Raw genomic sequence first — 26,771 nt, forward strand, 5'->3', positions numbered from 1 at the left:
ATAAAAGTTTTCCTTCAATATTCATTTTGTGAAATAGTTTAAAACAGTTATTACTCTGCATCTTCAGCAGCTGCTCTGAAGAGACTCCTTCATCAGCAGATGGAGTTTCTTGTGTTGGAGTTAACAAATGTCCAAGTTTCTATATTTTTGTCTGAGTATATTATGGACTTCTAATAAACATAATAATTAATTTATTTTAATGCATATGCAATTTATCATCATTCTGGTGTTCTATAACAGGGGTTGAGCTGAAACAATTAGCCAATTATTTGATAGACAGAAAATTAATAAATCAAAAACAGAGAAAGGCATAAAATCCTCCTGGTGATGATTTGATCAACATGTTCCATTAAACTGGAAAGTCAAAAGAAGAGTTCAACAGTTTCTCCACAGGGTGGCGCTGTTGGTTCTTTAATATTCTTATTGTTTATGTTCTGCAAGAGAAACATTGGATTGAAGAAGTGTGGTTAGTTGGTTGTCATGGAAACTACAAATGCCTAAATTTCCATTTTATTCCGAGCACCTCGTGAACTTTTCATCCTTGTTAAATTAAGTAATTAGTCTAATCTGAAGGCATTTTGATAATCAATTCGTCCTCATTTCATTATTTATTACCAGCTTCTCAAATGTTGAAATGATATCACAGGAAACTGAAAACCTTTGGGACATTTGGACATTAGAGTCGTTTTTCTGACATTTTATTCACTAAAACAAAATTCATTAAATTAATCAATCATTGATTTTAATATGACGACAAACTCAGGCTCTTATTTTCAATTATTAAACAAAAATGGCGGTTTTTAGTCTAAAGAGAAAAGTGTCTGTCTGTTTCCAGGCTAATTAATATGGGGTCTCTCAAATAAACTGAACATTAATTTAAATAGGCCAACAGATATTTGCATTAGCCTAGAGGCTATACAGGCTACTAGAATTACATATATTGAAAGAGAGAGAGAAAAAACAATAAAGACCTTCTTTAAAAGTAAAAATTCTGTATTCAAAAAGCTTAGATATATTAATTTTACCATATTTCTGAATAATTAATGAGTCATCATTATGGTAACTTCTTGCAGGTAAAGTTCTTAAAGTATCTGAAGCCTCCTTATTCTTCAGTGAGTCAGCTCTGTTGATCTCGGTTCCATTTTCCCGTCATTCAGTGAAGAATCGAAAGTGAAAGCAGCCTGCAGTCTGCGGAGCTCCGCCGCTTCTTACTTCAGTCTGTCGGTGTGTTTTGTACCGGACGGCAGGATGGCTGACACCGGGTGTCCGCCGCTGATCGTGGAGGGGGACTGGAGTCCGGCTCAGAACAAAACCATGAAGAACAAACTGCAGCTGTACTTCCAGAGCAAGAAGAAGTCCGGCGGAGGAGACTGCCGCGTGGAGGCGGAGGACGGAGCTCCGAGGGCTGAAGTGTACTTCATATCAGAGGAGGGTGAGTCTCTGGATCAGGATCAGGATCAGGCTGCAGGACAAGTTACTGCTCAGCTCTCTGAAGGGAACTCACATTATATTCGTTTATTTACTGGATTAAAGTTTCAAACTGAAACACAAAGTGAGTTTAAAAACGTTTCTGCGAGTCATTCTGATGAAGAACAGAAACAAACAGTTTCACTGCGACATGAACAACATGTAAACTGTAGAAACTCATTATAATATTATACAATAACATTTAGGAAACTAAAACGCTGAGAGTCGTTTCCTTATCTGGTGAAAACACTAGCTCAGATTTAAGTTGGTAAATAAACTCCCTGAGCTTGTCAGCTGATTTCCCAGCATGCACTTCGCCTCTGCAGCTGCCACACTTGGGTCTTGTTCCCAGGGGCTGATTTGTCCTCTCAGGTGGGTCAGAGGTGTTGACAGAGGAAAAGTATTGTGGTGGAACAGAAAAACAAACTGGTCTGTAGTTTTAAACCTTCATGTTGAAACATCATCACCTGCCAGCTCCTCTAAAGTCAGGTTGCTGTTTTATCTGATGCACTGTTTCTTGGCTCTGAATCAGCAACCAGAGGCTCCAGGAATAGTCAGGAAATAGTTTCCAGTCTTTATGCTAAGCTAAGCTAACATATTCATATTAAACTGACAGTGGCCTCAATCTGACCATCTAACGTCTGATCATTTACTAATATAGTGATAAAACACACTAGAATAATAACTTGTACATTTCCACACAGTGCAGCAGAGTTTCTATTGGCTGGATGAGAACACACACAGTAAGGTAAACAAAGGTGAAGTCTCACCTTTCAGTCCACCGGCGCAGCTGGAGGCGTCAGTGAAACAGGAAACACTTAAAATCATCTGTTGTTCGACAGTACAGTGGATAAGACACATGGCCTTTGTGTGGGAGACCCGGGTTTGATTCCCACTGCGACATCCACCAATGTGTCCCTGAGCAAGACACTAAACCCCTCGTTGCTCCAGAGGCGTGAGACCTCTGACATAAATAATATAAAAACATCAGCTAAGTGAATAAATGAAATGTTCGTAGTGTGATGTGACCGGACGTTAACTCTTAGCCAGAGAGAGTTTAAATAAGCGTGTTTACTAAAAGGTCAAACTGTAAGAGTTCCTGTTTTGAGAGAACTCTGCAGGATTGGTACCTGTTGGGAAACTGATGATGACTCGTGTGTGTCATGTGATTCCAGTGAGAGAGCAAGTCCTCGCCAGGACAAACCACGAGATCGTCCTGGAGAACCAAACTGTCAAGTTACGTCTGATCTCTGCGTCGGTAAGTACAGAAGATGTTCAGGCTGTCGACATGTTACAGTGACATTAAAGAACGTGACGTCCTCTGACTCCTTCCTGCCAACCGCCTAATATTCAATCAAAGCACTTTCTACCTGATCTCACAGTAATTCCCTTTGCAAATGCTGCGAGATCAAACAAAAGGTGGTTCCAACCTGGTGCAGCTGAAGAAAAAAAGCAACTGCAGTCACTGGACTCAGTAAACTGCAGCCGCCTTGCTCCCACAAGGTGTTAATGTCATGTGACGTGGTGACGTTTTGCAGCGGACAGAATTTCTAACCAGCATGTCTTAAGTCAGCTCGTCAGGACAAACTTCATATTTTTAGTGTAAATTAATCTTCAGATCGTTGTTATTTATTTCTTTATTTCTTAGAAAAAGGCCGATCTTTAGTTTGTAATTGTGACTCTGCACACAAAAGTATCTGTCAGTAAATTGATAACAATTTCTGATTTCCAGAAAGACTCGAGGTCCTTACTAACTTGCACTGGACTTTTCTGGAGCACATGTCACAGGAGCGTTCTCTGCTGTCTGAACATGTTGGAAACTTATTGTACGTATTTTAAGTAGTTTGCAGATTTGACTTCAGTTCTGATGGAAATATATTGTTTATATTTTTAATGTTAAGGGAGGAACTCAGAAAAGAGAAGTTGTCCTGTCTGGTGGCTGTAATGAGCGAGCGTATTTTTTACTGTTTTCTTGTGTTTGCCGTAAAAATATTTGCGATATGAGGGGTATTGCAGTTTTTTCCAAGTCGGGGAGAATCCAAACAAATATTATATAATGCTGCAGAGGGTCTGCTTCTGCATCGTCAGTCTTAGTACTTCTAACTTTATGGCTTTCGTCTTCTGTAAATAACTTCCTGGATGTGTGACGGCAGCAGGAAGTTGGACTTTAACACTCTGTTCTTCTTCTTTTGTTGCTGTTCTTGTGTTTTTGGACTCTGACACTCTGACAGGGTGTGACCGGCTCAGCAGTAGCTGCTAGCAGATCAAAAATGACCTAATGACATAGATAATGTTTCATTCTGTACTGTGAGAGGTAACATGTTGAAGTACTTCTTATTTAAGCAACGTTCCTACATGTTCTGCCCCTAAAAGTTCCCCTTGGTTCCACTAAATGAACAGTTAAAGTTTCACTCTAATGTCACAAATAATGTAGTTTATCATCTACTTTTATCTATTGAAATAATCAAACCCATGTCTCCATGTCCTTGACTTCCCGACCGTAGAGCGGAAACATATTCCCCCGTGAAACTAACTGCAGCAGAGCTGCTAGTTTTATAGCACGAGGTTAAACATTTACACACTGAGCAGCTGTAAAACCGTCCTGTGTCGGGTTGGGCTCTTATATTTCCGACATGCTGACGTTTTCCTGAATGCAGATAAACATGCTGCAAATCCTGATGTGCATTTTGTTTCTTTGCGCATTTTCTTTAATTCATTTATTTTTTACAAAACTTCTCATTGTGAGTTCATTCTGAGCTTTTATCAAACAGCGACACGTTTTGGTTTTTTATGTGTGGACAACAGTCAATGGATGGAAAAGTAGAGTCTTTTATCTACAATAAATATTTATTGTTGATATATTTGTTATGTGTGGATAGCTCAGTGGCTGATATATGTGATTGGTTTTCCTGTAATTTTTTTATTTGTTGTTTCTAAATGGACATTTAGGATGAGAACCCTGATGAAACACGTTGATCTCACAGTAAATCTGTTTTTTATTGGAGTGTTGCATTTTTCCCTTTCTCCATAATAATAATAATAATAATAATGATAATAAAGTGTATTTATTTGCACCCGTGCACCTTGGAAGTTTGTGAAGTTGTGCCAGAAAGCTCTGCCCTGCTTTAAATGACTGAACTTGAGTAGATTTTTAGACGCATATTTTCTCCATCGTTTAAAGTTTTGCTTCTGTTTTCTCTCCTCAGAGCCTGAAGGACAGCGACGACGCCTCAGGTAAAACTGTCTGCTGTCTGATTTAAATCATCTGTTCTTTGATGTTTTTATTCTTATTGTCAAGATTCAAACCAGCAGCGTGTTAATCTGTTTATCAACGCTGTCTCACTTCCTGTCTGTGGCTCTCAGCTCTGAGCCCATTGGTTCCTACTGAAGACATAAATCAAACAAACATTTGTTGACTCTAGTGAGTATTTGGGGCAGCAGGACGGTGTATGTGGGACCGAGTCAGAATAAACTACAGTGTGTTCATGGTGATGAAGGAACATGTGACCCAGAGCAGCAGAGAGGCTCACTGATGGGTTCAATGGTTTCTATGGCTCAGAGGAAGAAGAGACTTCAGGCTGTGAGACACACAGGACTCATTAGGAGATACGTTCACCGCTGGTTCGAGTCTGAACATCCGCTGTGGCCTGTCCCGCCTGTCGTAGTGCGCCTTAGTGTCCCTGCTGCCCCAAAGGCAAAAATAGCAGGAGAACTTAGTTAAACCGCCTTGAAGACCCATCAGGAATGCCACTGTTTGGAAGTCTCCTTTGACCTCCCAGCCGTACTCATCAAACTTCAAGGTGCCCAGCAAGGTCTTGGTGCTGTTGTAATCCTCTTTGAGGTGCACTGAGTGAGCCAGGGGGAAGAGACGGGTACTTGTTACCATTATGGAGCAGCACGGCTTTGAGGCAGGTGGACCCTCGGAAGGTGCGGGGCCACCACTGCACGTCAAATTGTGCCTTATGAAACAATTTTTCATACTGTTGAGGCATAAGCAAAGAGGAAACACCACATAACTAAAATAAATACATTTGTTACAGGGTGCTGCTTTAATATTATGGATGTGAATATGTAGGACTCATCAAAAGGCTTTATGTTGTTTTACAAAGTGTAAAGTGTCTTTGCTTTGGAATGAGATATTTTACACTCACTTATTTCTGCTTCCTAAAACACTCTAGACTTTGGTTTACAGAGTTTCTGTGAGCAGTAAATTCATTTGATCTGAACAAACCTGATTGTCTCGACAGATTCAAAGACGAAGTCAGAAGTTGAACCTGGAGGTGGAGCTTCAGCAGAGAGCAAAGAGGGTAAAAACAAGAACGAGGAGGCCTGTGTCTGTGAAATCCTGATAGAAGTTCTTCTCATGAGTTCTGCAGATGCAGTTGTCAGCTGTCCTGGAGATAGTTCAGTCTTTATCAAGTGACTCAAATAAACTTCAAGCACAATTTCTGGAAATTTGTTCATAATTACATTTAGTATTTTATCATTTTGTTTGCTTTTGCTTATTTTCAATAATTACTGCATCTTTGCATGAAAAGTACCAATAAAGTTATTATCAATTTGGCACTATTGTACATAAGGCAGTTAGTACGTTCCCAATTTATTAATTCTAATTAATAACTAAATTAGTCTTTAGTTAGTTTACAGCAGGTCAGCTGAATTTTTTTTCAATAATAAATTAAAATTGAATAAAAATCTACTTTGGTTTCAATATAGCAATTTTTTAAGGAAATCAACTGCTTTTAAAGTTAATATAACGAACTAGACCCTAATAACTGTATCTGTCCTATGATTAGTCTCTTATCATGTGGTTGTGTCCAGGAATATGTCAAGAATGTTCTTTAGCAAATAACAGACCTGTGAAATGAACCTAAACCCAATTTTTTCTAACATTAAAAACAAATACAGAGAAAGATACCAAGTCCGTTCAGAGCGTCGCTGTGGTGTTGGAAAACGTGGACAGCATGTCCAGAGATCTGCTGTCCATGCTGGTGGAGAACATCTCAGGTTTGGAGGACAGCGCCTACAGCCTGGAGATCATCTGGGAGACCAACAGAGCCGTGATCACCTTTAACAGCCCTGCAGGTAGGAAAGAACACAAGACGTCTTTCACCACGTCAAGACCAGGTCCCAGGTGGGTCAGTCTAAAGCAAACTGAGACATTTATAAAAGCAGGATCAAACAGACAAAACATCTGTGCTGTCATATTGTTGGCATAGACCTCATTTATTCCTAACGACAGGTGTAACTGACGTTTGTGTAGTAAAACTCTTCTAGCCTGTCTCAGTCTTTAAGGAGTAATCTGGAGTATTTTGCAGATGTGGAGAAGTTCCTCACTGTGAGTCAGTCCAGCCAGAAGCTGCAGAAATACGGACTGACCGCTCGGCCGCTGGAGGCTGCAAAGAGCGTCCGACTGGAGAGTCTTCCTCCGACTGTGACCAAAGGTACACAAACTGTTTAACACAAGCTGGTCTGGGTGTAGAGGAGGTTCTGTGGCTTCAACAGGGACATAAAGACCGGAGCTGCTCACATGATACTCAGATAAACGAGCTTCATGTCTTTCTTTGTGTGTTTTGAGAGATTTGTTGGCTTTTAGTTAAATTCTTTAGTTCAAAGTTGTCTTTGTTTTGATCTTCAGATATATTGTTTCACATTAACATGGTTTTGAAATATTTGATAGGTTTCTTTTCCTTGAAGGTTTCAGAGATTTTCATTTTCTTTTAAATCATGGTGGTTGTTCTAACCCTCTTTCAGTGGTTGTTTGCATGAAACCACACCTTTCCGGTCACATGTTAGAACTGAAGTTTTTTTCACCTTATTGTTCTATTGAACTTCACCTTATAACTTCTTTTGCTTCAAGTGCTTTTCATGACATTATACTGCACACCACCTAATAGTAATCCAAATTTTGGAAACAATATAAAAGTGTTCCCATTCTTGAACTCTTTTTACTCTGTTTTAAAATCTTCTTTCTGCAAAATGTGTCCTTTATTTATTTCTGATTCCTTTCCAGATGTGTTGGAGCTGTATTCTGAGAAGAGCTGGTCTCTGCCAGTCAATATCATCATGATCCCGAGTGAACAGGCTGCCATTGTCGCTTTCAGTGACCCTAAAGGTTTTTCATTTACACTTGTGATCTTTTACCAACTGTTATTTGTGTGTTCTTCTTTACAACATATGTCTGGTAGTGGAATGAAACTGGACTAAGGGCCCTTTCAAACCTGAAAGTCTGCACCAAGATCAGAACTAAAGTTCATGTTTTGGTTAGTTTTGCTTTGGTTTCACACTGCAATTCTGCTGAGCGCACTAAAGAACTTTATATGACAGACAAGCATCCTTCATGATCTGTTTGGGCTGCATCGCCCTGTACTTGACACTGATTGGATTTGTAAAAGGTTTTGCGGGGAGCTTTGACAAGATTGAATGAACAAATGCATATTGTTACTATATTGTTATTGTTATGCATTAGCCTACTACCTGCAGCACCGACTTAGCTCGAGACTAGTTCAAATTTACCAAATGAACGTCCTCGTTGTGCGAACATTAAATTGTCGCTGGCAGGAAAGGAGGAGAAGAGTACAAGCGATCCTTCTGTACCTCCGTTTGAGGAGAGACCAAAGAGGTGCTTCCATAGTGGACATCTGTTTCAAAAGATGAGCTGTCACAGAAGATTTATATTTGTGTCTTTATTTCAGTGCATTTCTCCGCATACTTGTTTGTTTCTAGTTTACACAGGAACCACCAAATGTCCTGTAAATAATCTGAAAGTCCGAACCATCCAAAAAATGCTTTCACACTAGAAACAAACCGAACCATGGTTCAGTTTGATCTAGACAGAGACTACCTCTTTTTGTCAGACCAAATTTTGTCTTTTTTGTCCGGAACGTGGTCGGCGGAGATTTAACACCTGTAGTTTTGATTGGGATCAAACTAAGGGGGGTTTCACACCTACCTGGTTTGGTCTGGACTTTTGGACTTTTCAGTTTGGTCCAGCCTAGAAGCAACCTATAAACAGACTACTTTTTCTGCATCATTTTGAGACCAGATGTTTTGATGATTTTTTGCAATATTACTAGCCCTTATAGTTTTTATTATGTGGGAGTTAAAGGACATATCCTGATCAAAGATAACACTGAAATTCATCACGGTGGTGCTGGAGGCCAGGGCCAGGTTTCTACATCCTGAAGGTTTCATATGACTTGAAAAATAGATAAAATTGGTGATCATCTGCATACAATGAAAGTTTATAAAGTGTGTACTAATAATATTACCCAAAGGAAGCATATAGACTTCTGAACTGGATTGGTCCAAATCCAGAATCTTTGTTCTGTTGCTGTTAGAGTTCATCCCAATGGTGTTGGATAGGGTTGAGGCCAGGGCACTATACAGACCAATCAAGTTCTTTCACATCAAACTGGGAAAACCATTTTTTATAGAGCTACTTTATGCACAGGAACAGAGACAAACACAAACTGTTGACCCAAAGTTAGAAGAATCTCTTTGTATGCTACAGCAGCAAGGTTTATTTTCATTGGAATTACTCCTAGACCAAACCGAACACTAAGCAAACAAGTGTGTCCACATATATTGCTATCTAAATAGTGTATCTTATTACCTGGTAAGAAATTCAGTATTATTTATATGTAGCTACAAATAGAACAACTACTTACCAGAGCTTTCTGTTTTCTTCTCTTTATTTCCTGCAGTTGTACAAAGCATTTGCACAAAAGACAACTATGTGATTTGCTCCACTACTGTCAAGGTGTATCCATACTACGAGTCCCTGGGCACCGCCTTGTACGGCAAAGAACGACCTACATGGAAGATGCCAGAGCCCTTCACAGAGAGGGTTCATCCTGCTGTCTGGAAATTCCTCAAGATGAAGAAACAATTAAAAATCATCAACGATCAGATGAGTCTGCACTTCTGCAGTGTGGACTTGGATAACCCTGAGGTGAAACTCAGCCCTCTGCCGAGCTTTTTGAGGCAGAAAGGTCTGACTGCCAAACATGTAGATATGTGGATGAGTACCGCCCAAGAGGCCTTCCGTCAGCAAATGTCTCAGTACACTGCCTTTGAATGTCCAGTGGACACACCTGCATGGAAAGCTGCAGAGAAAGATGTCCGTTCGGTTATCAGGGATGATGCCTTCCTGGTGATGGATGCATCCAGGGGGGTTTTGGTTGTGGCTGGCCGAGCTGATGATATAAAACAATTCAGGGCTCCTGTGGAGAACATTGTTCTCACTGCCATGAGTCAAATTAAACGGCAGACAGATGGTGTCTCTGAGGAAATGGATGTGTCCTCTGCAATGTTTTACATCCTACAGCAGGAAGGGTTGCAGAAAGCTGCACTGAACATTTCCCCTGACATGAACCTCTCCTATGATGGAGGAACCCAGAAGTTAACCATTACAGGACTTCCTGCAGAGGTTTTCCAGACTAAGGCGTGGATCTTGGAGAGGAACATGTGTATGTGTAAAAAACCAATGAATGTCCATCAATGTCTTTTAGACTTTCTCAAGACTGTGGATCCCACAGAGATGTCGCAGGACTTGTTCACATCCCAAGGCATCAGTGCCATCTACAGCATTGAGGACAAAGGGGTTATGCTGTTAGGGAGTTCAGAGAATGCCCTTGCTGATGCAGAGAGTAAGATGAAGACGGTTTTTGCCCTGCAGACTCTGGATGTGGAAGACCAGAATGTTCTGAAACTTCACAACTGGGTGAGCCTGAATCAACAGCTGTTGGACACCTTCAACTCATTAAAGAAGAAAACAGTAGCCATTCAGATCCATCCAGAGAGAAGAGACAAAATAACGGTGGCCGGCTTCCAGAATCCAGTGAAAGAGGTCAGCTGCACTCTGAAGGAATTCATTGTGAACTATTCACAAGTTCAAGAAATCTTTCGGGTAGAGTCCTGCGCTGTTGTTCAGTTCATTGACAAGAAAAAATCTCAAGATTGGTGCAGTATTGCCAAAACTAATGATGTGACAGTCCGTTTTGATGAAGAGAGGCCAAAAATCATCATCGCTGGGGCTCGTCTTCACGTCCAGAAAGCCAAATTGGGCTTTCAGGAACTGACTAGTAGCCTCATAACTGACAACTTAATCTTAGAAAAGCCTGGAGCCAAGAAGTACTTCCAGTCTCAAGGGAGCCTGTTTCTGTCTACAATAATGTCAGACTTCAACTGTGTGGTGGTGCTTCGCCCAGAATATCAAGAGGAAGAGGAGGAAGAGAACTATGAAGAAGGAAATGGCCTTTGTTATTGCAAAGTTCAGACCAGCAGTGGAGTTCTGGTTTCAGTAAGCAAGGCAGACATCTGTATGTTCAGAGTTGATGCGGTGGTCAATGCAGCTAATGAAGACTTACAGCACATTGGCGGTCTGGCTTTGGCGTTGCTTAACGCTGCAGGACCTCAGCTGCAGAAAATCAGCAACGACTACATTTCCACAAATGGAAAACTACGTGCAGGTGATGCCATCGTTACAGGTGCGTGCAACCTGCCTTGCAAGTACGTCGTACATGCAGTCGGTCCCCGGTTCTCTGACAAGAAGACGTCAGTGTCGCGTCTGAAGCTTGCAGTTAAAGAAAGTCTGTCTAAAGCAGAGAAGGTCCACTGCTCCACCATTGCGCTACCTGCAATCAGCTCAGGTGTGTTTGGTTTTCCGGTTGACCTCTGTGCTGACACCATAGCTCAGGCAGTGCGAGAGTACTGCGACAGTCCAGGAAGTCTGACATCGTTGACTGAGATTCACCTGGTGGACAATAATGATAACACAGTGAGAGTCCTGGCTGCAGCAGTCAACAGAGAGTTCGGTGACCTTGGACCTACGATGACCGTTCCACAGTGGGCAGAAGGAAAAGGCACCGGAGCTACAGGGTAAATTGAAGAGACGTTTTTATGATAATGAACTTTATTAGATGATTAGAACATACAAAAAAGATTTGGAAATGGGTTCATATTTAATGAAATAATTCAAAATTCTGTGTAAAGATTGATACCAGTCTTTTGCCTGAATGATAAATATGTATCTACAGCCAGCAACCGGTTAGCTTAGCGTAGCTTATCATATAGTCTGGAAACAGCTAGCCTGGCTCTGTCCAAAGGTAACAAAATCCACCTACCAGAAGAAATAATTGTAAAGGAATTAATTATGTTAGTAGTAGTAGGTGAGTTTAGTGCCGGACTATTCCATCAAAGCATCCAATAGGACTATTTTACTCAGGACAGAGGTGTTTGATCGACAGCAATTGCCATTCCTTGAGCCGCATTAGCTACTAGTCACCAATCATTCCATCTACTTTAGTTGTCAGTAGAGGTAGGACAAAGCTGTCAACATAACTAGGACTGGATTTTAGAGATACTGCCTTCAGTCACTGAGCCCATAAATCCAACACTAACTGCTGTTTAAACCACAATGTCTTCTTACGTTTCTATTTCTACACCTGGTCAATAAACAACATTTGTGAATCAGAGAGACCTGTTGTGTTTTGGTATTTGTGTATGTTTGAACTGTATTGTTCACTTCCTGGCAGATATCAGCTGGGTCGAGGTAGAGGTCAGAGTCAGTCGTTGGAAGGAAGACGAGGAGGAAGAGGAGGAGAAAGAGGACGAGGAAGAGGACGAGAAAGAGAGGCTGGGGGAACAGGAGCTGAATCTCGGGGAGGTTGGCAAAGTAACAGTGGAGGTCAGGGCTCCAGGGGACACACCGGGTCTGGAGGGCAAGCAGGGTAAGCTTCTTCATCTTCTTTTTCTCATTGTTCTTTTCTGTTTTTCTTCTTCAGTTTTCCTCTTCACTAAAGATTTTAGGACCACATTACTGGAGTCTGAGATATTTATTATTCCCGGTCCGTCATAGGGTCAGAAACAATTCAAAACCAATGCAAATCCTACAGAAGAAAAAAACCTAAAAGGAATAGAGAGAGCCACATACTAGTAGTCACGCAAAGGTGTGTGAAAGTACTAAAAGAAATTGTGTAGGGACTAACAATTACTAACAAAAACATACTTTGTAATCAGTAATGGTCACTATACTCACTGTGATGACATCTCGTCCTGTTCTTTGATTGGCTGTAGACCCGGGAGGATGGAGCAGACCACAGCTGAAGGCCTGAAGATTGCTCTCTGCAAGGGAAACATTCAGGACCAGAAAGTCAGTACTGACCCTGTGATGCCTTTTAAAAGCATAATTTGAAGAACAGTTAAAACCACAGTATAGAATAGATGAACTGTTGATGCATGATTCTGACATGAAAGTGTGATGGTTTATATAAAAATTTCCACTGGATGGCATAATGGTGTTTTATGTCTTGTAATTATGTAACCCAGGCTTAAAGAGTTGGTATTGTGCTTTTTGGCTTTTCCCCTGTCCTTTATTGAGTTATATACTTTTTTGTGCATGTAATAGGTGTGCAAATTCCAGCCCAAAGAGAGTTCCCATCTCTCACAGAAAACACTGCTCTGAACTGAACAGAACAGAACAGAACAGCTTGTTTGTAGTCCAGCCGTTTCAAAGCATAATGTGCGTCGTATAACGCTCACCGGTTAAATTTGGATAATTTTTTTTTTGTTTTGTGCATTAATACGATTACTTATGAGACTTCACTAAAAAGAAGTCTGACGGGTGAAGAAACCAGCAGTCGAATGATCCGATACAGATTATCTAAACACTTGATTTGGAGGTCAAACTGAAAGTGAGTGTACCTGAAATGTCATAACAACAGTTTAAGCAGAACTACGGGGAGTCCAGGAGGAAGTGGGTCTGTTAACTGTGATGGTCAGTTTGGGTTTAATCATTTTGTTGTTAATTTTCATTTCCAAATAAGTTTGTCTAACCTGTTGGTTTGTTTCCGACCTGTCCGATGGTCTGACTGCTGCTTTTCTTGACCTGTCAGGCTTATTTTTCGTTAACGTCTCAGCAATTACCCAATTAGGGAGGTCAAAGGTCAGCTTCAGGTCCAGTTTCAGGGATAGCTGTTATTTTTTTCTGATGAACTGTTTGAGTTAAGAGGACAGAGTTTTGATGAATATTTGAGTTTGAAAATTACACAGATCCACACTAGTCAGGTTTTGGTGTACACTTAAGCTGATCCACCAAAACTGGTTCCATCACAAGGTGAAAGCAGGATCCCTCTGCCTATGACGGCATTCATTATGACAGGCAATGCTCAAAAGTTTTATCATTTTGTGTTAATAGTAAATGATGCAATATGACACTTTTTCTAAATACATATATTAAAAAACATTGACAAACAGTTAGTTAAAATAAAATAAAAGGGATACATTTTTTGTCTTCATACAAGGTGACATGATGGAAATAAAGGGATGTTATTTAAGCCTTAAGACTTATTAGCCAATTAGCCTGTGATCTTTTTGAAGTATCAGCATATAATATCATACATTTTAACTCTAGAAATTACTTAAAAGAATAATCATAGTCCTAAATACATTTTCTGTTGTAGTCCAGTTTTCTTTTTACACTGCTGCCATTTTCTTCCACAGACTTTCGTCATAGTCAACACCATATCCGAGGACATGGACCTGAACCAGGGAGCGGTTTCCAAAGCGATCCTGGAGGCGGCCGGATCCGGTCTGCAGTCAGCTGTTTGGTCTGAAGCCAGGGTGGCAACGCTGCAGCGTACTGACGTCGTTATCACAGACGGCTTCAACCTCAGGTGTAGGAAGGTCTTTCACGCTGTTTGCCCTTTTTGGGATAACGGAAGAGGCCAGGCAGAGGAGGTGATTAAAAACAAAGCTGTTCATGTTTTGAGAGTTTCATGTCCACAAGAGACTTGAAAAGAGAAAACTTTTGCTTCAGGAACCCTGAGTGCCTGAAATAACTCCTCTGTTGGTGGAAGAATGCCTCTTTAGTAACACACAGTGGCAGCAGTAGTAACTACACCGACATTAGCAAACACGTTCACTTTCAGAGCATGATGGAGGAAGTATTCTGAGTCTAAAAGTTGCAAGACTGCAATTTAAAAGTAATCCATAACAAATAAAAGTAATTGAAAATGTCACTATTTAAAGCATTGTTGTTGCAATGTACTTCAGAAAAATGGCCCCTGAGTGAGATACCATCAAATCTTATATTACTAGATTATTATTATTATTATTATTACTGGTGCATTAACTCACTCTGTCTTCTTTGTGTCTCAGGAGTTAATCACCACCGTCAGATATTGTCTGGATGCGGCTGAGAAGCGTCAGATGACGTCACTGTCCTTCCCGGCCATCGGTACAGGAAACCTGGGCTTCCCCAGAGACTTGGTGTCCAGAGTCCTGCTGAGGGAGATCCACTCATTCAGCCAAAATAAAAATCCTCGCCATCTGAGAGAGGTGGTCATCGTCGTTCACCCGAGTGACAGCCAGACTGTGGATGTGAGTTTTCACTTTGTTGAAGACGGCGTGTTTGAGTGCTTATCATGTTCTGACAATGAATTCATCAGAGCTCTCTAAAAACACAGCTCTTATTTATCGGTCGAGACAATCAGAGCACAGTTTATGTATTAAAATCAAAGAAGAAGAAGTGCATACTGCACATATAAATACTGAGCGTTGATTCTGCCGCTTTCACTGCCGACATTTGAATTATTAAAATAATGAGCCAACATCTTGTTTGCCAGTGTTTCACCAGGGCGTTCAGAGGTCAGACTGACCAGAGAAACATGAGGGAAGCACAGGAATTTAACGAGGCACCAGTGGCATCTGTCAGCCAATCACAACAGCCCTCAGGTAAGGAGCCTTTCATTTAAACCTTTACCTTGTGTGTGGATTTCATGAACAACAACGAAACACAAACAGAAGTAATCTGTGAATAGAGATTTAAGACAGAATCGGGTGAGTCTAATGGATGACTTAAAGACAGAACAGACACTTTGATATATAGAGCCTCCAGACCTCCTGCCTCAAATCATGCGCCATGGAGAGCTCAATATCTTAAGGTTTGGGGTCAAACCAAAGACAACAAGAGATAATTGATTACTCTTGTTCACCTTTAACCTATGAGCTGATGGTGGCGCATAGATAAGATGTTTGCTTTTGGTGTGGGAGACCTGGGTTCGATTCCCTGAGCAAGACACTTAACCGTCTGCTAAATGAATAAATTTAAATGCAGTGTAAATTCAGCTGATGTTTGGTGCTTCTGAAAACCTGCAGACTCTCAGTTTTACAGCCCATCTTTAATTGTGTGTGTGTGTGTGTGTGTTAGCCTCCTTCAGTCAGGTATCGTCGCCCTCCCTCGGTGTGCATCGGATGCAGATGGGTCAGCTCACCCTCGAGGTGTCGACTGGAGACATCACCAAGGAGGCCAGTGATGTCATCATCAACTCCTCCAGTCCGGACTTTACCCTCAAAGCAGGTGAGCCTCCTTCCTGGCAGCGCTGCCATTGTCCTGGAGTGGATACCACAGAAACTATATAGAAAAGCAATAACAATGCACCGTTGCTGAATTTAGTAGACACATGAGGTTTTACCGTTTAATCATAGTCGTTCAGGTAATCCAATAAGCTTTATTCTACTTTTGCTCCTGTTACACTACATTTTAAAATAATAAACTAGGGCTGTCCCCAACTAACGATTTACATAGTCTAATCAGAATCGTCAAGTCCTGCCGATTGCGGGGGGGGTTACACATGATAGCTCCGCTTTAATCTGGAGATGCAGTAATCTCTGTTCATTCAACTGACACTGAAAGTTTCCAGCTACACTGAAGCTTATTGTTGACCACTCTCTCTCTCTCTCTCTCTCTCTCGCCTGCCATTCACCATTCCTGTGCAGTATTTTGTGTGCACGCCATGCTGCTGACAATTGCTTGCATGTATTTCAAGTAGTGGCTGTTTAAAAACGATATAATAGTCTTTGTGTGGTTCATCAACAGTGATAATTTATCCAAAAGTCCCGCGAGGTGCGACTCGACATAACACCGGTGAAGCTGGGGCTTCATCTCTTCAGCAAGTGTTCCTCTTCGCCCACTACACACATACACGCTACGTCTACACAAGCACACTGACGACCCAGAGTTAGGGTGACAATTTTGGATTTATTTAAGCACTTAATATTTACTGAAAGCTTTATTCTCTTACATGTTTATTTACAGCATTAAATGTTGAAATGTATATTGTAACAGGCTGTATATCAACTTATTGGGAGAAAACTGGTAGTTCTATGTAAAATCAGACGTTGAACACCCCCATATCACCAAAATGGCATGACCCTAGTTTCACTGCAAAGCTTCGACTGTGAGATTGACAGTCGAATCAGGCTCCGCCCATCGAAGCATCAAATCTTCGACTATTCAGGGTCAGCCCTATAATAAATAGTATTTTTTTATGCAATAAAGTCAAATTCAACATGATTGTTGTCCTCTCCCACTTGCTGCTTGGCAGAAGTCTTACTTTAAGTCTGTAGTCATCACACAGCGATATCGGTACGCTCTCCACAGATAAAAAACAGAACACAGGTCTGAAGTTCATTGAAACCAATGGATGATTAGGAGAATCATTTGGGAACCTGCAAACAAGAGCTTTTTTAATTTGTTTGTTTCTGTCTTTCCAAGGAGAACCACTCTTTTCTGCATCTGTCATTAGTATTCTTAAATTAATATGTTTATTGTGGTTCTTCTGACTAACAGCAGCCTCATTTGTTCTTCAATGTTCTTTCTATCATATATCAGGAGTGTCCAAGGCGATCTTAGACAGCGCTGGATTAAAAGTAGAGATGGAGTGCGCACAGATCGGTATGTAGCTGGAATTTAACCTTCATTTATCCACACACTGTTTGCTCTGGAGCAGCCGAGCGTTGCTCAAAGGTACATTTGCTGTAGTTATTGATGGAGTGGAGAGAACTCCACAGATTTTCACAGCCAGTCTAAGGTTTTCACTTACGAAGGATCTGTGGCACATGTCCGAAATTATTTGTCCACAATAACTACAGGGCCAGCCTGAAGATTCGTGCTGACGTGACAAAAAAGCAGGATTACTCTAAGGTCAAATATCTCAACACCTACCTGATGGATTGGCAGAAAATGTTGTACACATTCATGTTTCCCAGAGGTTGAACTCTACTAACCATCTGACTTTTCCAACATTTTAATCCCTCCAGTGTTTTGATTTATGATTAAATGAAAAATGGCATTCGTGTCAGCCTCAGCTGTACTTTGTGTTTAGTACTAATAAGCTAATGATGGTAGAACTACAATATAAATGCTAAACATCAGCATGTTGTCATGTGAGGATGTTAGCATTTAGCTCACAGCCCCTCTGTGTAGAAGTACAGCCTGAGTTGCCAGCATGGCTGCAGACGCTCAGTCTTGTTAATGTGTCTGACACAAGTCCACCAACATTTCTAGTGCAGCCCTTTCACTGCTTTTTCTGTAGTTTGTGATCGCATCGCATCTCTGAAATCTGACGTCATGGACACTTTGTATTTAAGTTAATACATTTATATTAAACGTCTTCAGTCGCACTGGATCTGTATTGTAAAATTAAACATATTAAATCAGTGGGTTTTGCCAGACTGTGTCATGAGCGTTGTTTGATTCGTCTCTGCAGTGAATTCTCCGGGTTACCAGCCTCAGCCGATGATCCTGACGTCGGCCGGCCAGCTGCCCAGCAAAAACATCATCCACATTGTTGGCCAAAGGGATCCTGCAGAGATCAAGGACATGGTTTATTCAGTGCTGAAGGTCTGCGAGGAAAACAAGTTCAAGTCTGTCTCCTTCCCAGCCCTGGGAACAGGTCTGTGCAAACAAATATATCTGTCACTGCTGTGTTTGAGAGAAATCTTCTCCTGACGTGACTGATTGTGACTGCTTGTTTCCTGTGTATTTTTTCATTTCCTCATTTGTGTCATTTCACCGGTTCGCTGTGCAGCCATGTTGTTTGGATTTACAGTCAAACGTTGATGAGGTATTGTTCACTCTCTGCCTGTATTAGAACAGACAGAAGATGCATGCGATTTATCACACAGGTAAAGTAGATTCGGAAAGAATCAGAAAGAATCCGAAACCTGCATAAGTTTGTCAGGTCAATATTAAAACCCAACATCTCCAAAGGACAGAAGTATGACACACTGACTGATCACAATATTTTGTAATATTTCTTCATTATTAATGGAATTACATAGAAAGTCCTTCAGTTAAAACACATCTGTACATATATTTTCTCCCAAAAGACATCAGATTGCCACGGGGTACTGTGGAAATCCAATATGACATTGTCAGTATAATTCAGTAAAACCATGTTGAAAAACATTCCTTCTTTAAAATCAGACAGAAACCTTTTAAAATATAATGTAATGTTTATTTCATGTGAGTGCTTATGGATAACTTGATTTATTGTTATTTGAATTACTTCTTACAGCTGCTGGAATCAATTATTTAGTTAGCCACCTAATTATTAATACTGTTGATCCTACATACTTGTTATGTGGAAAATAGATTAAAAGCAACAAAACATCAGAGCTCGATTGGGCCATGTACAAGCTGCGGGATGTCCGTGTTATTGACCTAGTGTGTCAGACAGGAAGATGTCTCACCAGTAGGCACTTGACTGTGTTTAATGGGACAGACGCTAAGAAGAGCTAACAGCAAGTTGTTTGACCCGTTGCAACCTGTCGGGGGCGCTAAGACTTTAGACTTATAGTCTGTCATGTACAACATCAAGTTTCATGCACTATTCCGATCCTCTTGTCCAACCTCACATCATCTTCATCATCATCACCGGCCCTTGTCTGCCTGTTAGGTCAGGGAGGAGCCAACCCATCTGCAGTGGCGGACGCCATGGTGGGAGCGGTGGTGGAGTTTGTGAGAAAGAAACAGCCAAAGTTTGTTCGCAGCGTGAAGTTCCTGATCTTCCAGACGTTCATGGTGACGGAGTTTCACAAGAGCATGATGAAGAGAGAGGGAGAGGGGGTGGAGGAGAAGGGCGTCTTCACCAAGATCAGAGGTAATTCAACATTTCTTTGACTGTAAACTCCACCTGCTCTACATGTTGAATTATTTTGTGTCATTTCTTCTGGTTTATTTTGATGAAGACTGCTCAGAGGAATGATTTTGCAGGTTATTTCTTAGAGATTAAGAGATAGTGCTGCTGTCTGTCAAACTATATTGTTTTATGTTGTTTCAGACTCTTTGACTACATTCTTTACTTCTACTGTATTTGGCGGGGGGCGGTCCAGAATTGATGACTTGGTTCTGGAGAGGGAGGAGTTTGAGCCCACAGTGTTTCAGCTGTGTGCTGACAACGAAAAGGTGATCATGCATTTATTCCATACTTTATACATTTTAGCTCTTTGTTCTGAAAGGATCTGAACACAAGTCAGCACATTTTACATAAAGAAACCAACAGAGAGAAACATACAGTGGTTGTAATTATAGCTGATCACTAACAGGAAAGACGTGGGACAGGTTTGTAAAGTTAAATTTATAATTTGTTTTAAGCCAGGAGTCAAGACGTGGTTAGCCTAGCGTAGCATAAAGTTGGGAGCAACTGCTGTGCTGTGCAAAGTTCAGAAATCCACCTCTCAACGCCTCCAAAGAGCAGTAGTTAACACGATGCAGAAACACTCAAATGTTTTGGTTGTACTTTGGCATACTCTTTATTATGTCCAAAAGCGTTCAATACTGTTGATCATGAAGTTTTAAAACTTAGACTTATTAACTCGGGACTTTCAGAGCAAGCAGACGCTTGGTTCTCCCACTACCTTAGCAATAGCTGTCAGTGTATTAGATATGATGGTCTATGTTCCAATACTGTATCAGTCACATTCCAAGGGAAACGCTCCCTTGGAGGGCAAAAAAATTGCTATTTTCTGCTGCCCGCCAACCAGGAAGCAAGTGATACACTGTTACTTTGAGTTTGTTATTTTTGCTTTGCCAAAATGCCGGATGGTTGTTGTGCTTTCGGATGCACTAATTGAGGAGGAGACAAGCCTGAGCTGTGATAGGTAAGGCATTCCCTGCATGGTAAACATTACTGCAGTTGAGCGCTGGCAGGACCCTGGCAGTTTTTAACGACGAAAAAAAAGGTCAGCAGGTCCAGTATATGGATCGCAAGTGCCCCAACACTTGTAGTTTGCATCCATAGCTATTTTCTTCTTGAGTTGAGAGGTAATCCAAATAAAATTTAACGGCTTTTGTGGCATCTGTATGAGGGAATCCAGTGTGAGCCACTATCTTGGTCTGTTGTTTTGCCCTCCAGGTCACTGCACATGTCACATGACAGAAAACTATGAATAAGGGTGTGCCGCAGGGCTCTGTATTAGGTCCACTTTATTCACTATTGACATAAACAGTATTGGTCAAAATGCGTCAAATGCTAATTTTCATTTTTATACTGATGATACTGTTATATATTGCTGTGCGTCAACTCTTGTACAACTCACTGAATATTTGCAAAATGCATTTATTTAATTCCAAAATACCCATATGCAGCTGAAATTGGTTCTAAATGCAGTTAGGACTAAACTTATGTTGTTTATCAAACCCAGGAACAGGCCAAAAAATATCCCTCCGGTGGTCACTCGGGGTTGCTCCTATAAAACTCCTATAAATACCTCTGTGTTTTGATTGATAACTCCCTGACTTTTAAGTAGGGCTGAACAATTAATTGCATTTGCGAGATTATTGCGATGTAATAAAACAAGATTTTCTAATCGCAAAGGCTGCGATTACACTCTGGTCACCTGACACCCAAGAGGAAAGCAGTCTGCAGACAGAGCTGATGCTTTGTCTACACGTTACGCTGTACCTTGCCTTCTTGTTGTACAATGGCCTTAAGCTTGACAGAAGCTCACGCTACATAAATTTTAGTGTCACACAGGGAATGAAAGCAGCAACTTTGTGGTGGTGGTGGGTGAAATCGTCGGACAGGAAAAACGCACAACAGAAACACACATGTAGTAAGATAAGCGCATTGTGTCAATTTCCACCTGCGTCACACACACAGCCACCAGTCAGCTCAGGAAATATCTGTGAAATGGCATTTCAGACTAAACGCACAAGTCCGAAAGAGGCCCAGTCTGTCCTGAGTTACAGTCTGGTTACAGCCAGTGCTGCATCGCAGGCTGTGGGGGAACTCCGGTGTTGTAGGTAAGGTAAAGAGCTTTAAAATGAATTGCATATCAAATCGCAATATTGGTAAAAAAAAAAAAAGGCTATTAGATTATTTTCCAAAATCGTTCAGCCCTACTTTTAAGCCACGTGTGCTGTACCTGGGGAAAAAGCTGATGCTAAAACTTTTTATTTTCGAAATAAGTTGTTTTTCTTTTAATGTAAAAAGTGACTTGTGGCTACAACTTTTTTATCTGTTCTGGACTATAGTGATCTTTTAAATATGCATACCTCAGCACAGAGTATTCATATTGGATTGACACAGCTTGCCATGCTTCCTTGAGGTTCATTACAAATCGCAAAGCTATTCTCGGGTAGAATGGCCTCCTCTGGCCACCCATAGGCTCTGTCATTTTTACACCTTCATATATAAGGCATTTATGCTCTCTGTGCCAAATACCCGTACGGAAACTGGAAAGAAGGCATTTGTGTATTCTGCACCCTCAGCATGGAATATGTTGCAAAAGGCCCTGAACTCATTGATTTAATCTTGCTAAATGCTTTTAAATCCAAAATGAAACACTTTGAGGCAGATAGCAATCCGGATCCTCGTAACATGCGGCATAGAAAAAAATCGTTATGTGTACAACACAGACATTAAAGGCTTATGTTGTGATGACAGTAGGAAGAAAAGAACAGCGGCGTGCAAGGTCTGTGGCTCAGAAATCTGACACGACCACCGACACATCCAACTAAAGAAAGGTACGTTAGGTGACTGCGGCTTTTTAGCTGTCTGGTCGAACGCATAGAGAGCTAGCGTTAAGTTTAAGCTACACCCAGTTGTTTAGCTGCAGTTTGTAACTTTATGTGAAAACCTCTTAACATTCCTGGTGGTAACACGTCCTGATGACAGCTTTCGTTATTTGTCCACAACTGCTGTGTTAAGTTCATATAATACACCGTTTGAAAGCTAAAATCCTTGTGATTCGACCAATGCAAACCACTTCAAGGTATATTGGTATTCGTATAAAATTTAAAATTGGACTAGGTAAGACTTTATGCTGTAACCCCAAAGCTAATAAATCCCAGCTGTAGTTGTCTGCATCATGCATTTGTTAACAAACTCTTTTCAAGGGGAAACAAAAATATATTAAATATAGCCTAGTTTAAAATGAATTTTACAGGAATGGTAAGAGCTTACCGTTACTGACACGTTTCTATTACTCTACTATTTTTCTACCCCTTTTCGATAATCAGTGAAGCTTATAGTAGACTAAATAATAGAAACACCTTTGTGTTTAGTTCAATATCCTTAGAACAGAAACACACACTACATCTTCCAAAATGATCATTCACTTACACTGTTTTTTCAAAGAATTTCATATGACTTGACTTGCTTGACCCCAGCAATGACTGATTGATTTACATTTTAGTTATTTACTCCACTCTGATGAAACTTCATTGGCAGCTGAATTATTAATATTTTCTAATTGATTCGGGTACCACTGCTGACTCTGAATTTCTTATGTTCACATCTACTGATTTTGTGAATTTAAACCTTTCCACAAACTGAGCAGAACAGGAAGCTTTATATAACAATTTGTGGATGGAAATAAAATGTCACTGATGCTGACCTCTTTATTGAACCCATGGTATTCATCCAAGAAGTATGCGGTTAATTTACTGAAGTTAAAGTAGTTTTTGGGCCTCAAACAGGCATAGAAATGAAATCTGACTTGGGACACTCATATGATCAAACCTCACAGAAAGATTGAATATGAAAGTGTTCTTTCATGATGCAGCAGTGCTTGTTTGTAACCTCCACAACCGTTACCGCCACTGCAGGCTGTGAGTCTGGCTAAGAAAAGGATTCAGGAGGTGATTGTGGCCGAGCAGGCGGAGCGCACCATCACAGATCAGTACATCAGTCAGCTGTCGCAGGCTGACATGGACCAGCTGAAGGCCCTGCAGAGGGAACTGACGGTCAGCATCCGTCTGGACAAAGGGCAGGAGGACCAGGAGCCCAAAATCCACCTGGAGGGTCTGACCAGAGACGTCTTCACCGCCGAGGCTACGGTCAGGTCAGTTACGGTGGAGAGAAGAGAGCTTCGGTCCAGAGCGCCAAATGTTAGCGTATTCCTTTAAATGTGTTTTCTGGTGACCATCAGGGACATCATCCGGAAGGTGGAGAGGACGGAGACCTTGAGGAATAAGGCCTTGCTGGTGAGCGGGCTTGTAGAGTGGCAGTTTCAGCACCACAACAAGGCGACGGTGCCCTTCGACATTTACACCAACCTCAACCTGGAGGAGGCTCTGGAGAAAAAACAAAGTGTGAAGATCAAGATCGACAACGAAAATTACAACGCTGACGCAGTGCTCAGGAAAGCAGTTTCAGAGAAAGGCAATAAAATGGTGGAGCTGCTTAGAAAAGACCTGAAAGGTGAGTGGTTTTATTTCCACAGAGCTCATTTAGGACTAGCGTATGTACAGAGTGGAATCTGTTGGATCTGTTGTTGGAATCTCCGTTCATAAAACAGTTTGCCTCTGTTTGTACAATTGTTTAAATTTTAAATACAAAGATGGAACAACTGTAGTGCACACACTAACACTGATGCAGAGTAATGGTCAAAACTATTAAAACAAGATCCAGGTTATAAAAACTGTACTTTACCTTATTCTCTTTGCAGGTACAGACGCCGCTCTGCCGCCACATTGGGATGACATGAAAGGCGACCTCCTCAAGCTGTTTCCTCTGACTACAGGATCCCAGGAATACAACGATGTGGAGACAGAAGTTAAAAAGACCGGCCTTGCTGCAAACATCATCAGTGTATGTTCAATCTCTGATAATCACAAATGGGTGTTAAAGCAACACAAAGTCTGTTTGTGTGGGCATGTTGTTTTAGGTACAGGAGAGATGATGAAATACAATCCAGGAAGTTCAGTTTGAGCACCACATCCAAGAGTCTGAAGGTTTGAGACACCAAAAAACTCTACAGAGGTTCATAAAACTGAGGGATTTGGATTTTATAACTCTGTAATGTTTTCACGGCAGCAGTAATTTTATCTTTCATTTCAACACATGCGAGGTAAACGGTAGAAATATGGTGTTTATGTTACAAAGTTTTAATCAGAAATGTGGGCCTGCAGGTTTATGATTGGCCACCGCAGCGTCTTATTGGCCTATTTCAATTGAATGAGCGGATGCATTTTCTCACACAGAACTAAACGTGGCTGAAGTTTAACCTGATGGCCTCACACATTCAAACTTAACCACAATTTATGTGTAATCCTTAGAATGACTTCATGACCTCAAAATCATTTATGTAAAGCATGTACACGTGGAACAATAACGTGAATTAATAAATATTACGTAGTTTTCCACAATTTGACAATCTGCCTCCTAGTGATAGTAGATGTAGTCACATCTAAAATGCCACCATGGTGGTAAGAAGGACGGTCGTTTCTGCTGAAAATGGAGCTGAGCCGTTGGATTGACTTGTGTTGTATCTGTGTTTGCAGATTAAACGAGTTCAGAATACGACACTGTGGCAGAGCTACCAGCTCCTGAAGAAACATCTGGAGGTGAAAAACAATCACACAAATAACGAGAGGCGACTGTTCCACGGCACCGGAGCCAACTCCATCAATCTCATCAACAATCAAGGATTCAACCGCAGCTACGCAGGAACACAAGGTAACCAAACCTTTTTGGCCTGACTGGAGTGTGAGAGACTGCATGTTTTACTGTGCTGTTGTCTGTCTGAACACGGCCTGACTGTTGGTTTTTGTTGTTTTTGTATTCAGTTGGTGCGGCGTACGGCAATGGCTCTTACTTTGCAGTGGACCCGGGATACTCGGCCAATGGCTACGCCACGCCCGACGCCAAGGGGCACAAGCGCATGTATCTGGCCAGGGTCCTAGTCGGAGATTTCACCCAGGGAAGACGTGGCATGATCACCCCGCCCGCCAAAAGCTCTAGAACTTCTGCAGAACTGTATGACAGTGTTGTTGATCAAACTCCCAACCCAACCATGTTTGTCATCTTCAATGACATCCAGGCATACCCAGAATACCTGATCAAATTTAGATGAGCTGCTGGTAGTGCAACAGCTCTGGTAAAAACAAACCTCTTTCATATGTGCTCTAGTTTAACTTTACAAAACAATAATTATATAGAAGATTGTATAATATTGCTTAATATTTCTGAAACGGTGGAGTTGCCAATTTCTTGAATTAGTTTCAATCAGTTCCAATAAATTAACAAAAAGCGCTTAAAGTGAGTGAATATATTTATTTTTTATTGTTTATTAAAACATCGCATCCATTTTGAATCGAGTTAGGTTTTCAGTCTGCTTCATTGTATCCGGGACATTTCACTGCAACGTTAGCTGTCTGGTAGCTTTAGCCATGCTAGCACCACGGCTGTGTGGATGGTTTTCCTTTGGTGCCCCACTTTTGTCCAAACTTAAATATCTCAACAACTAGTACCTCAAATTTAATAGTTTGAGGTACTCTGTAGTAGATTTTATAATATCAATATCCAGCCTTAAACTACCCTGCTTAATTTAATAGTAGAGGAGCTTAGTTTATGGACTGTTTTATATCTATAGGTTTTTTAACTGCATAATTAAAATGTAAAATTTAATATGTATAATTAGTTTAAAGACATCATATAAATCACTATACACATACTCAGAAAATGATTATGGCAGTTATTTAAGTTCCAGCCATCTATCATGTGAATGTATTTCATTATTTCATAGCAAAGGTACCAAAGACAGTGACAGACACGACAAATACAACAAAAGTCACAGGATTAAAGTATTCACCACTGGGGACGACAACGTCTGTTGTCTCCGTGTCCTCATCCCGTGTTCTCTGCCTGCCTGTTCTCCCCTTTGTTCTGCACTAAATTCTGAATTATACCAATCAGCCATAACATTATGACCACCTGCCTATATTGTGTCGGCCCCTCTTTTGTCTCCAAAACAGTCCTGACCCGTTGAGGCCTGGACTCCTGTGGTATCTGGCCCCAAGATTTTAGCAGCAGATCCTTTAAGTCCTGTAAGTTGCAACCATTGTTGCTTTGTGGCAGAAAGCATTATCCTGCTGAAAGAGGCCGCTGCCATCAGGGAATACTGTTTCCATGAAAGGGTGAATGTGTTTAAGTATGTGGTACATGTCCAAACAACATCCACATGAATGGTTGGACCCAGCAGAACATTGGCCAAAGCATCACACTGCCTCC

General features: G+C 41.1%; 1 protein-coding gene and 1 long non-coding RNA gene across 2 annotated transcripts; one reads left to right on the plus strand and one right to left on the minus strand.

The window, feature by feature from the left end:
* The first annotated feature begins 1,070 nt into the window (after nt 1–1,070).
* On the plus strand, nt 1,071–26,475 carry LOC119891507 (protein mono-ADP-ribosyltransferase PARP14-like). Its single transcript, XM_038703211.1, has 23 exons — nt 1,071–1,432; nt 2,643–2,725; nt 4,674–4,701; nt 5,715–5,774; nt 6,376–6,552; nt 6,786–6,911; nt 7,481–7,582; nt 9,174–11,349; nt 12,006–12,200; nt 12,547–12,622; nt 13,972–14,208; nt 14,629–14,850; nt 15,096–15,204; nt 15,680–15,829; nt 17,144–17,206; nt 18,021–18,206; nt 19,212–19,415; nt 19,596–19,720; nt 23,366–23,601; nt 23,689–23,960; nt 24,208–24,350; nt 25,043–25,217; nt 25,328–26,475. Exons 1-23 carry the CDS (start codon nt 1,249–1,251, stop codon nt 25,612–25,614), a joined length of 5,616 nt encoding a protein of 1,871 aa, XP_038559139.1. The 5' UTR covers nt 1,071–1,248; the 3' UTR covers nt 25,615–26,475.
* On the minus strand, nt 23,139–24,330 carry LOC119891621. Its single transcript, XR_005442463.1, has 2 exons — nt 24,192–24,330; nt 23,139–23,833 (listed from the first exon to the last, which is right to left on the minus strand). It is a non-coding gene; the product is annotated as an uncharacterized LOC119891621 (long non-coding RNA).
* Nucleotides 26,476–26,771: the final 296 nt, after the last annotated feature.

Source organism: Micropterus salmoides, unplaced genomic scaffold, assembly GCF_014851395.1.
Source record: "Micropterus salmoides isolate LMB-PRFRI ecotype aquatic unplaced genomic scaffold, ASM1485139v1 Ms_hic_scaffold_7, whole genome shotgun sequence".
NCBI classification, from domain to species: Eukaryota; Metazoa; Chordata; class Actinopteri; order Centrarchiformes; family Centrarchidae; genus Micropterus; species Micropterus salmoides.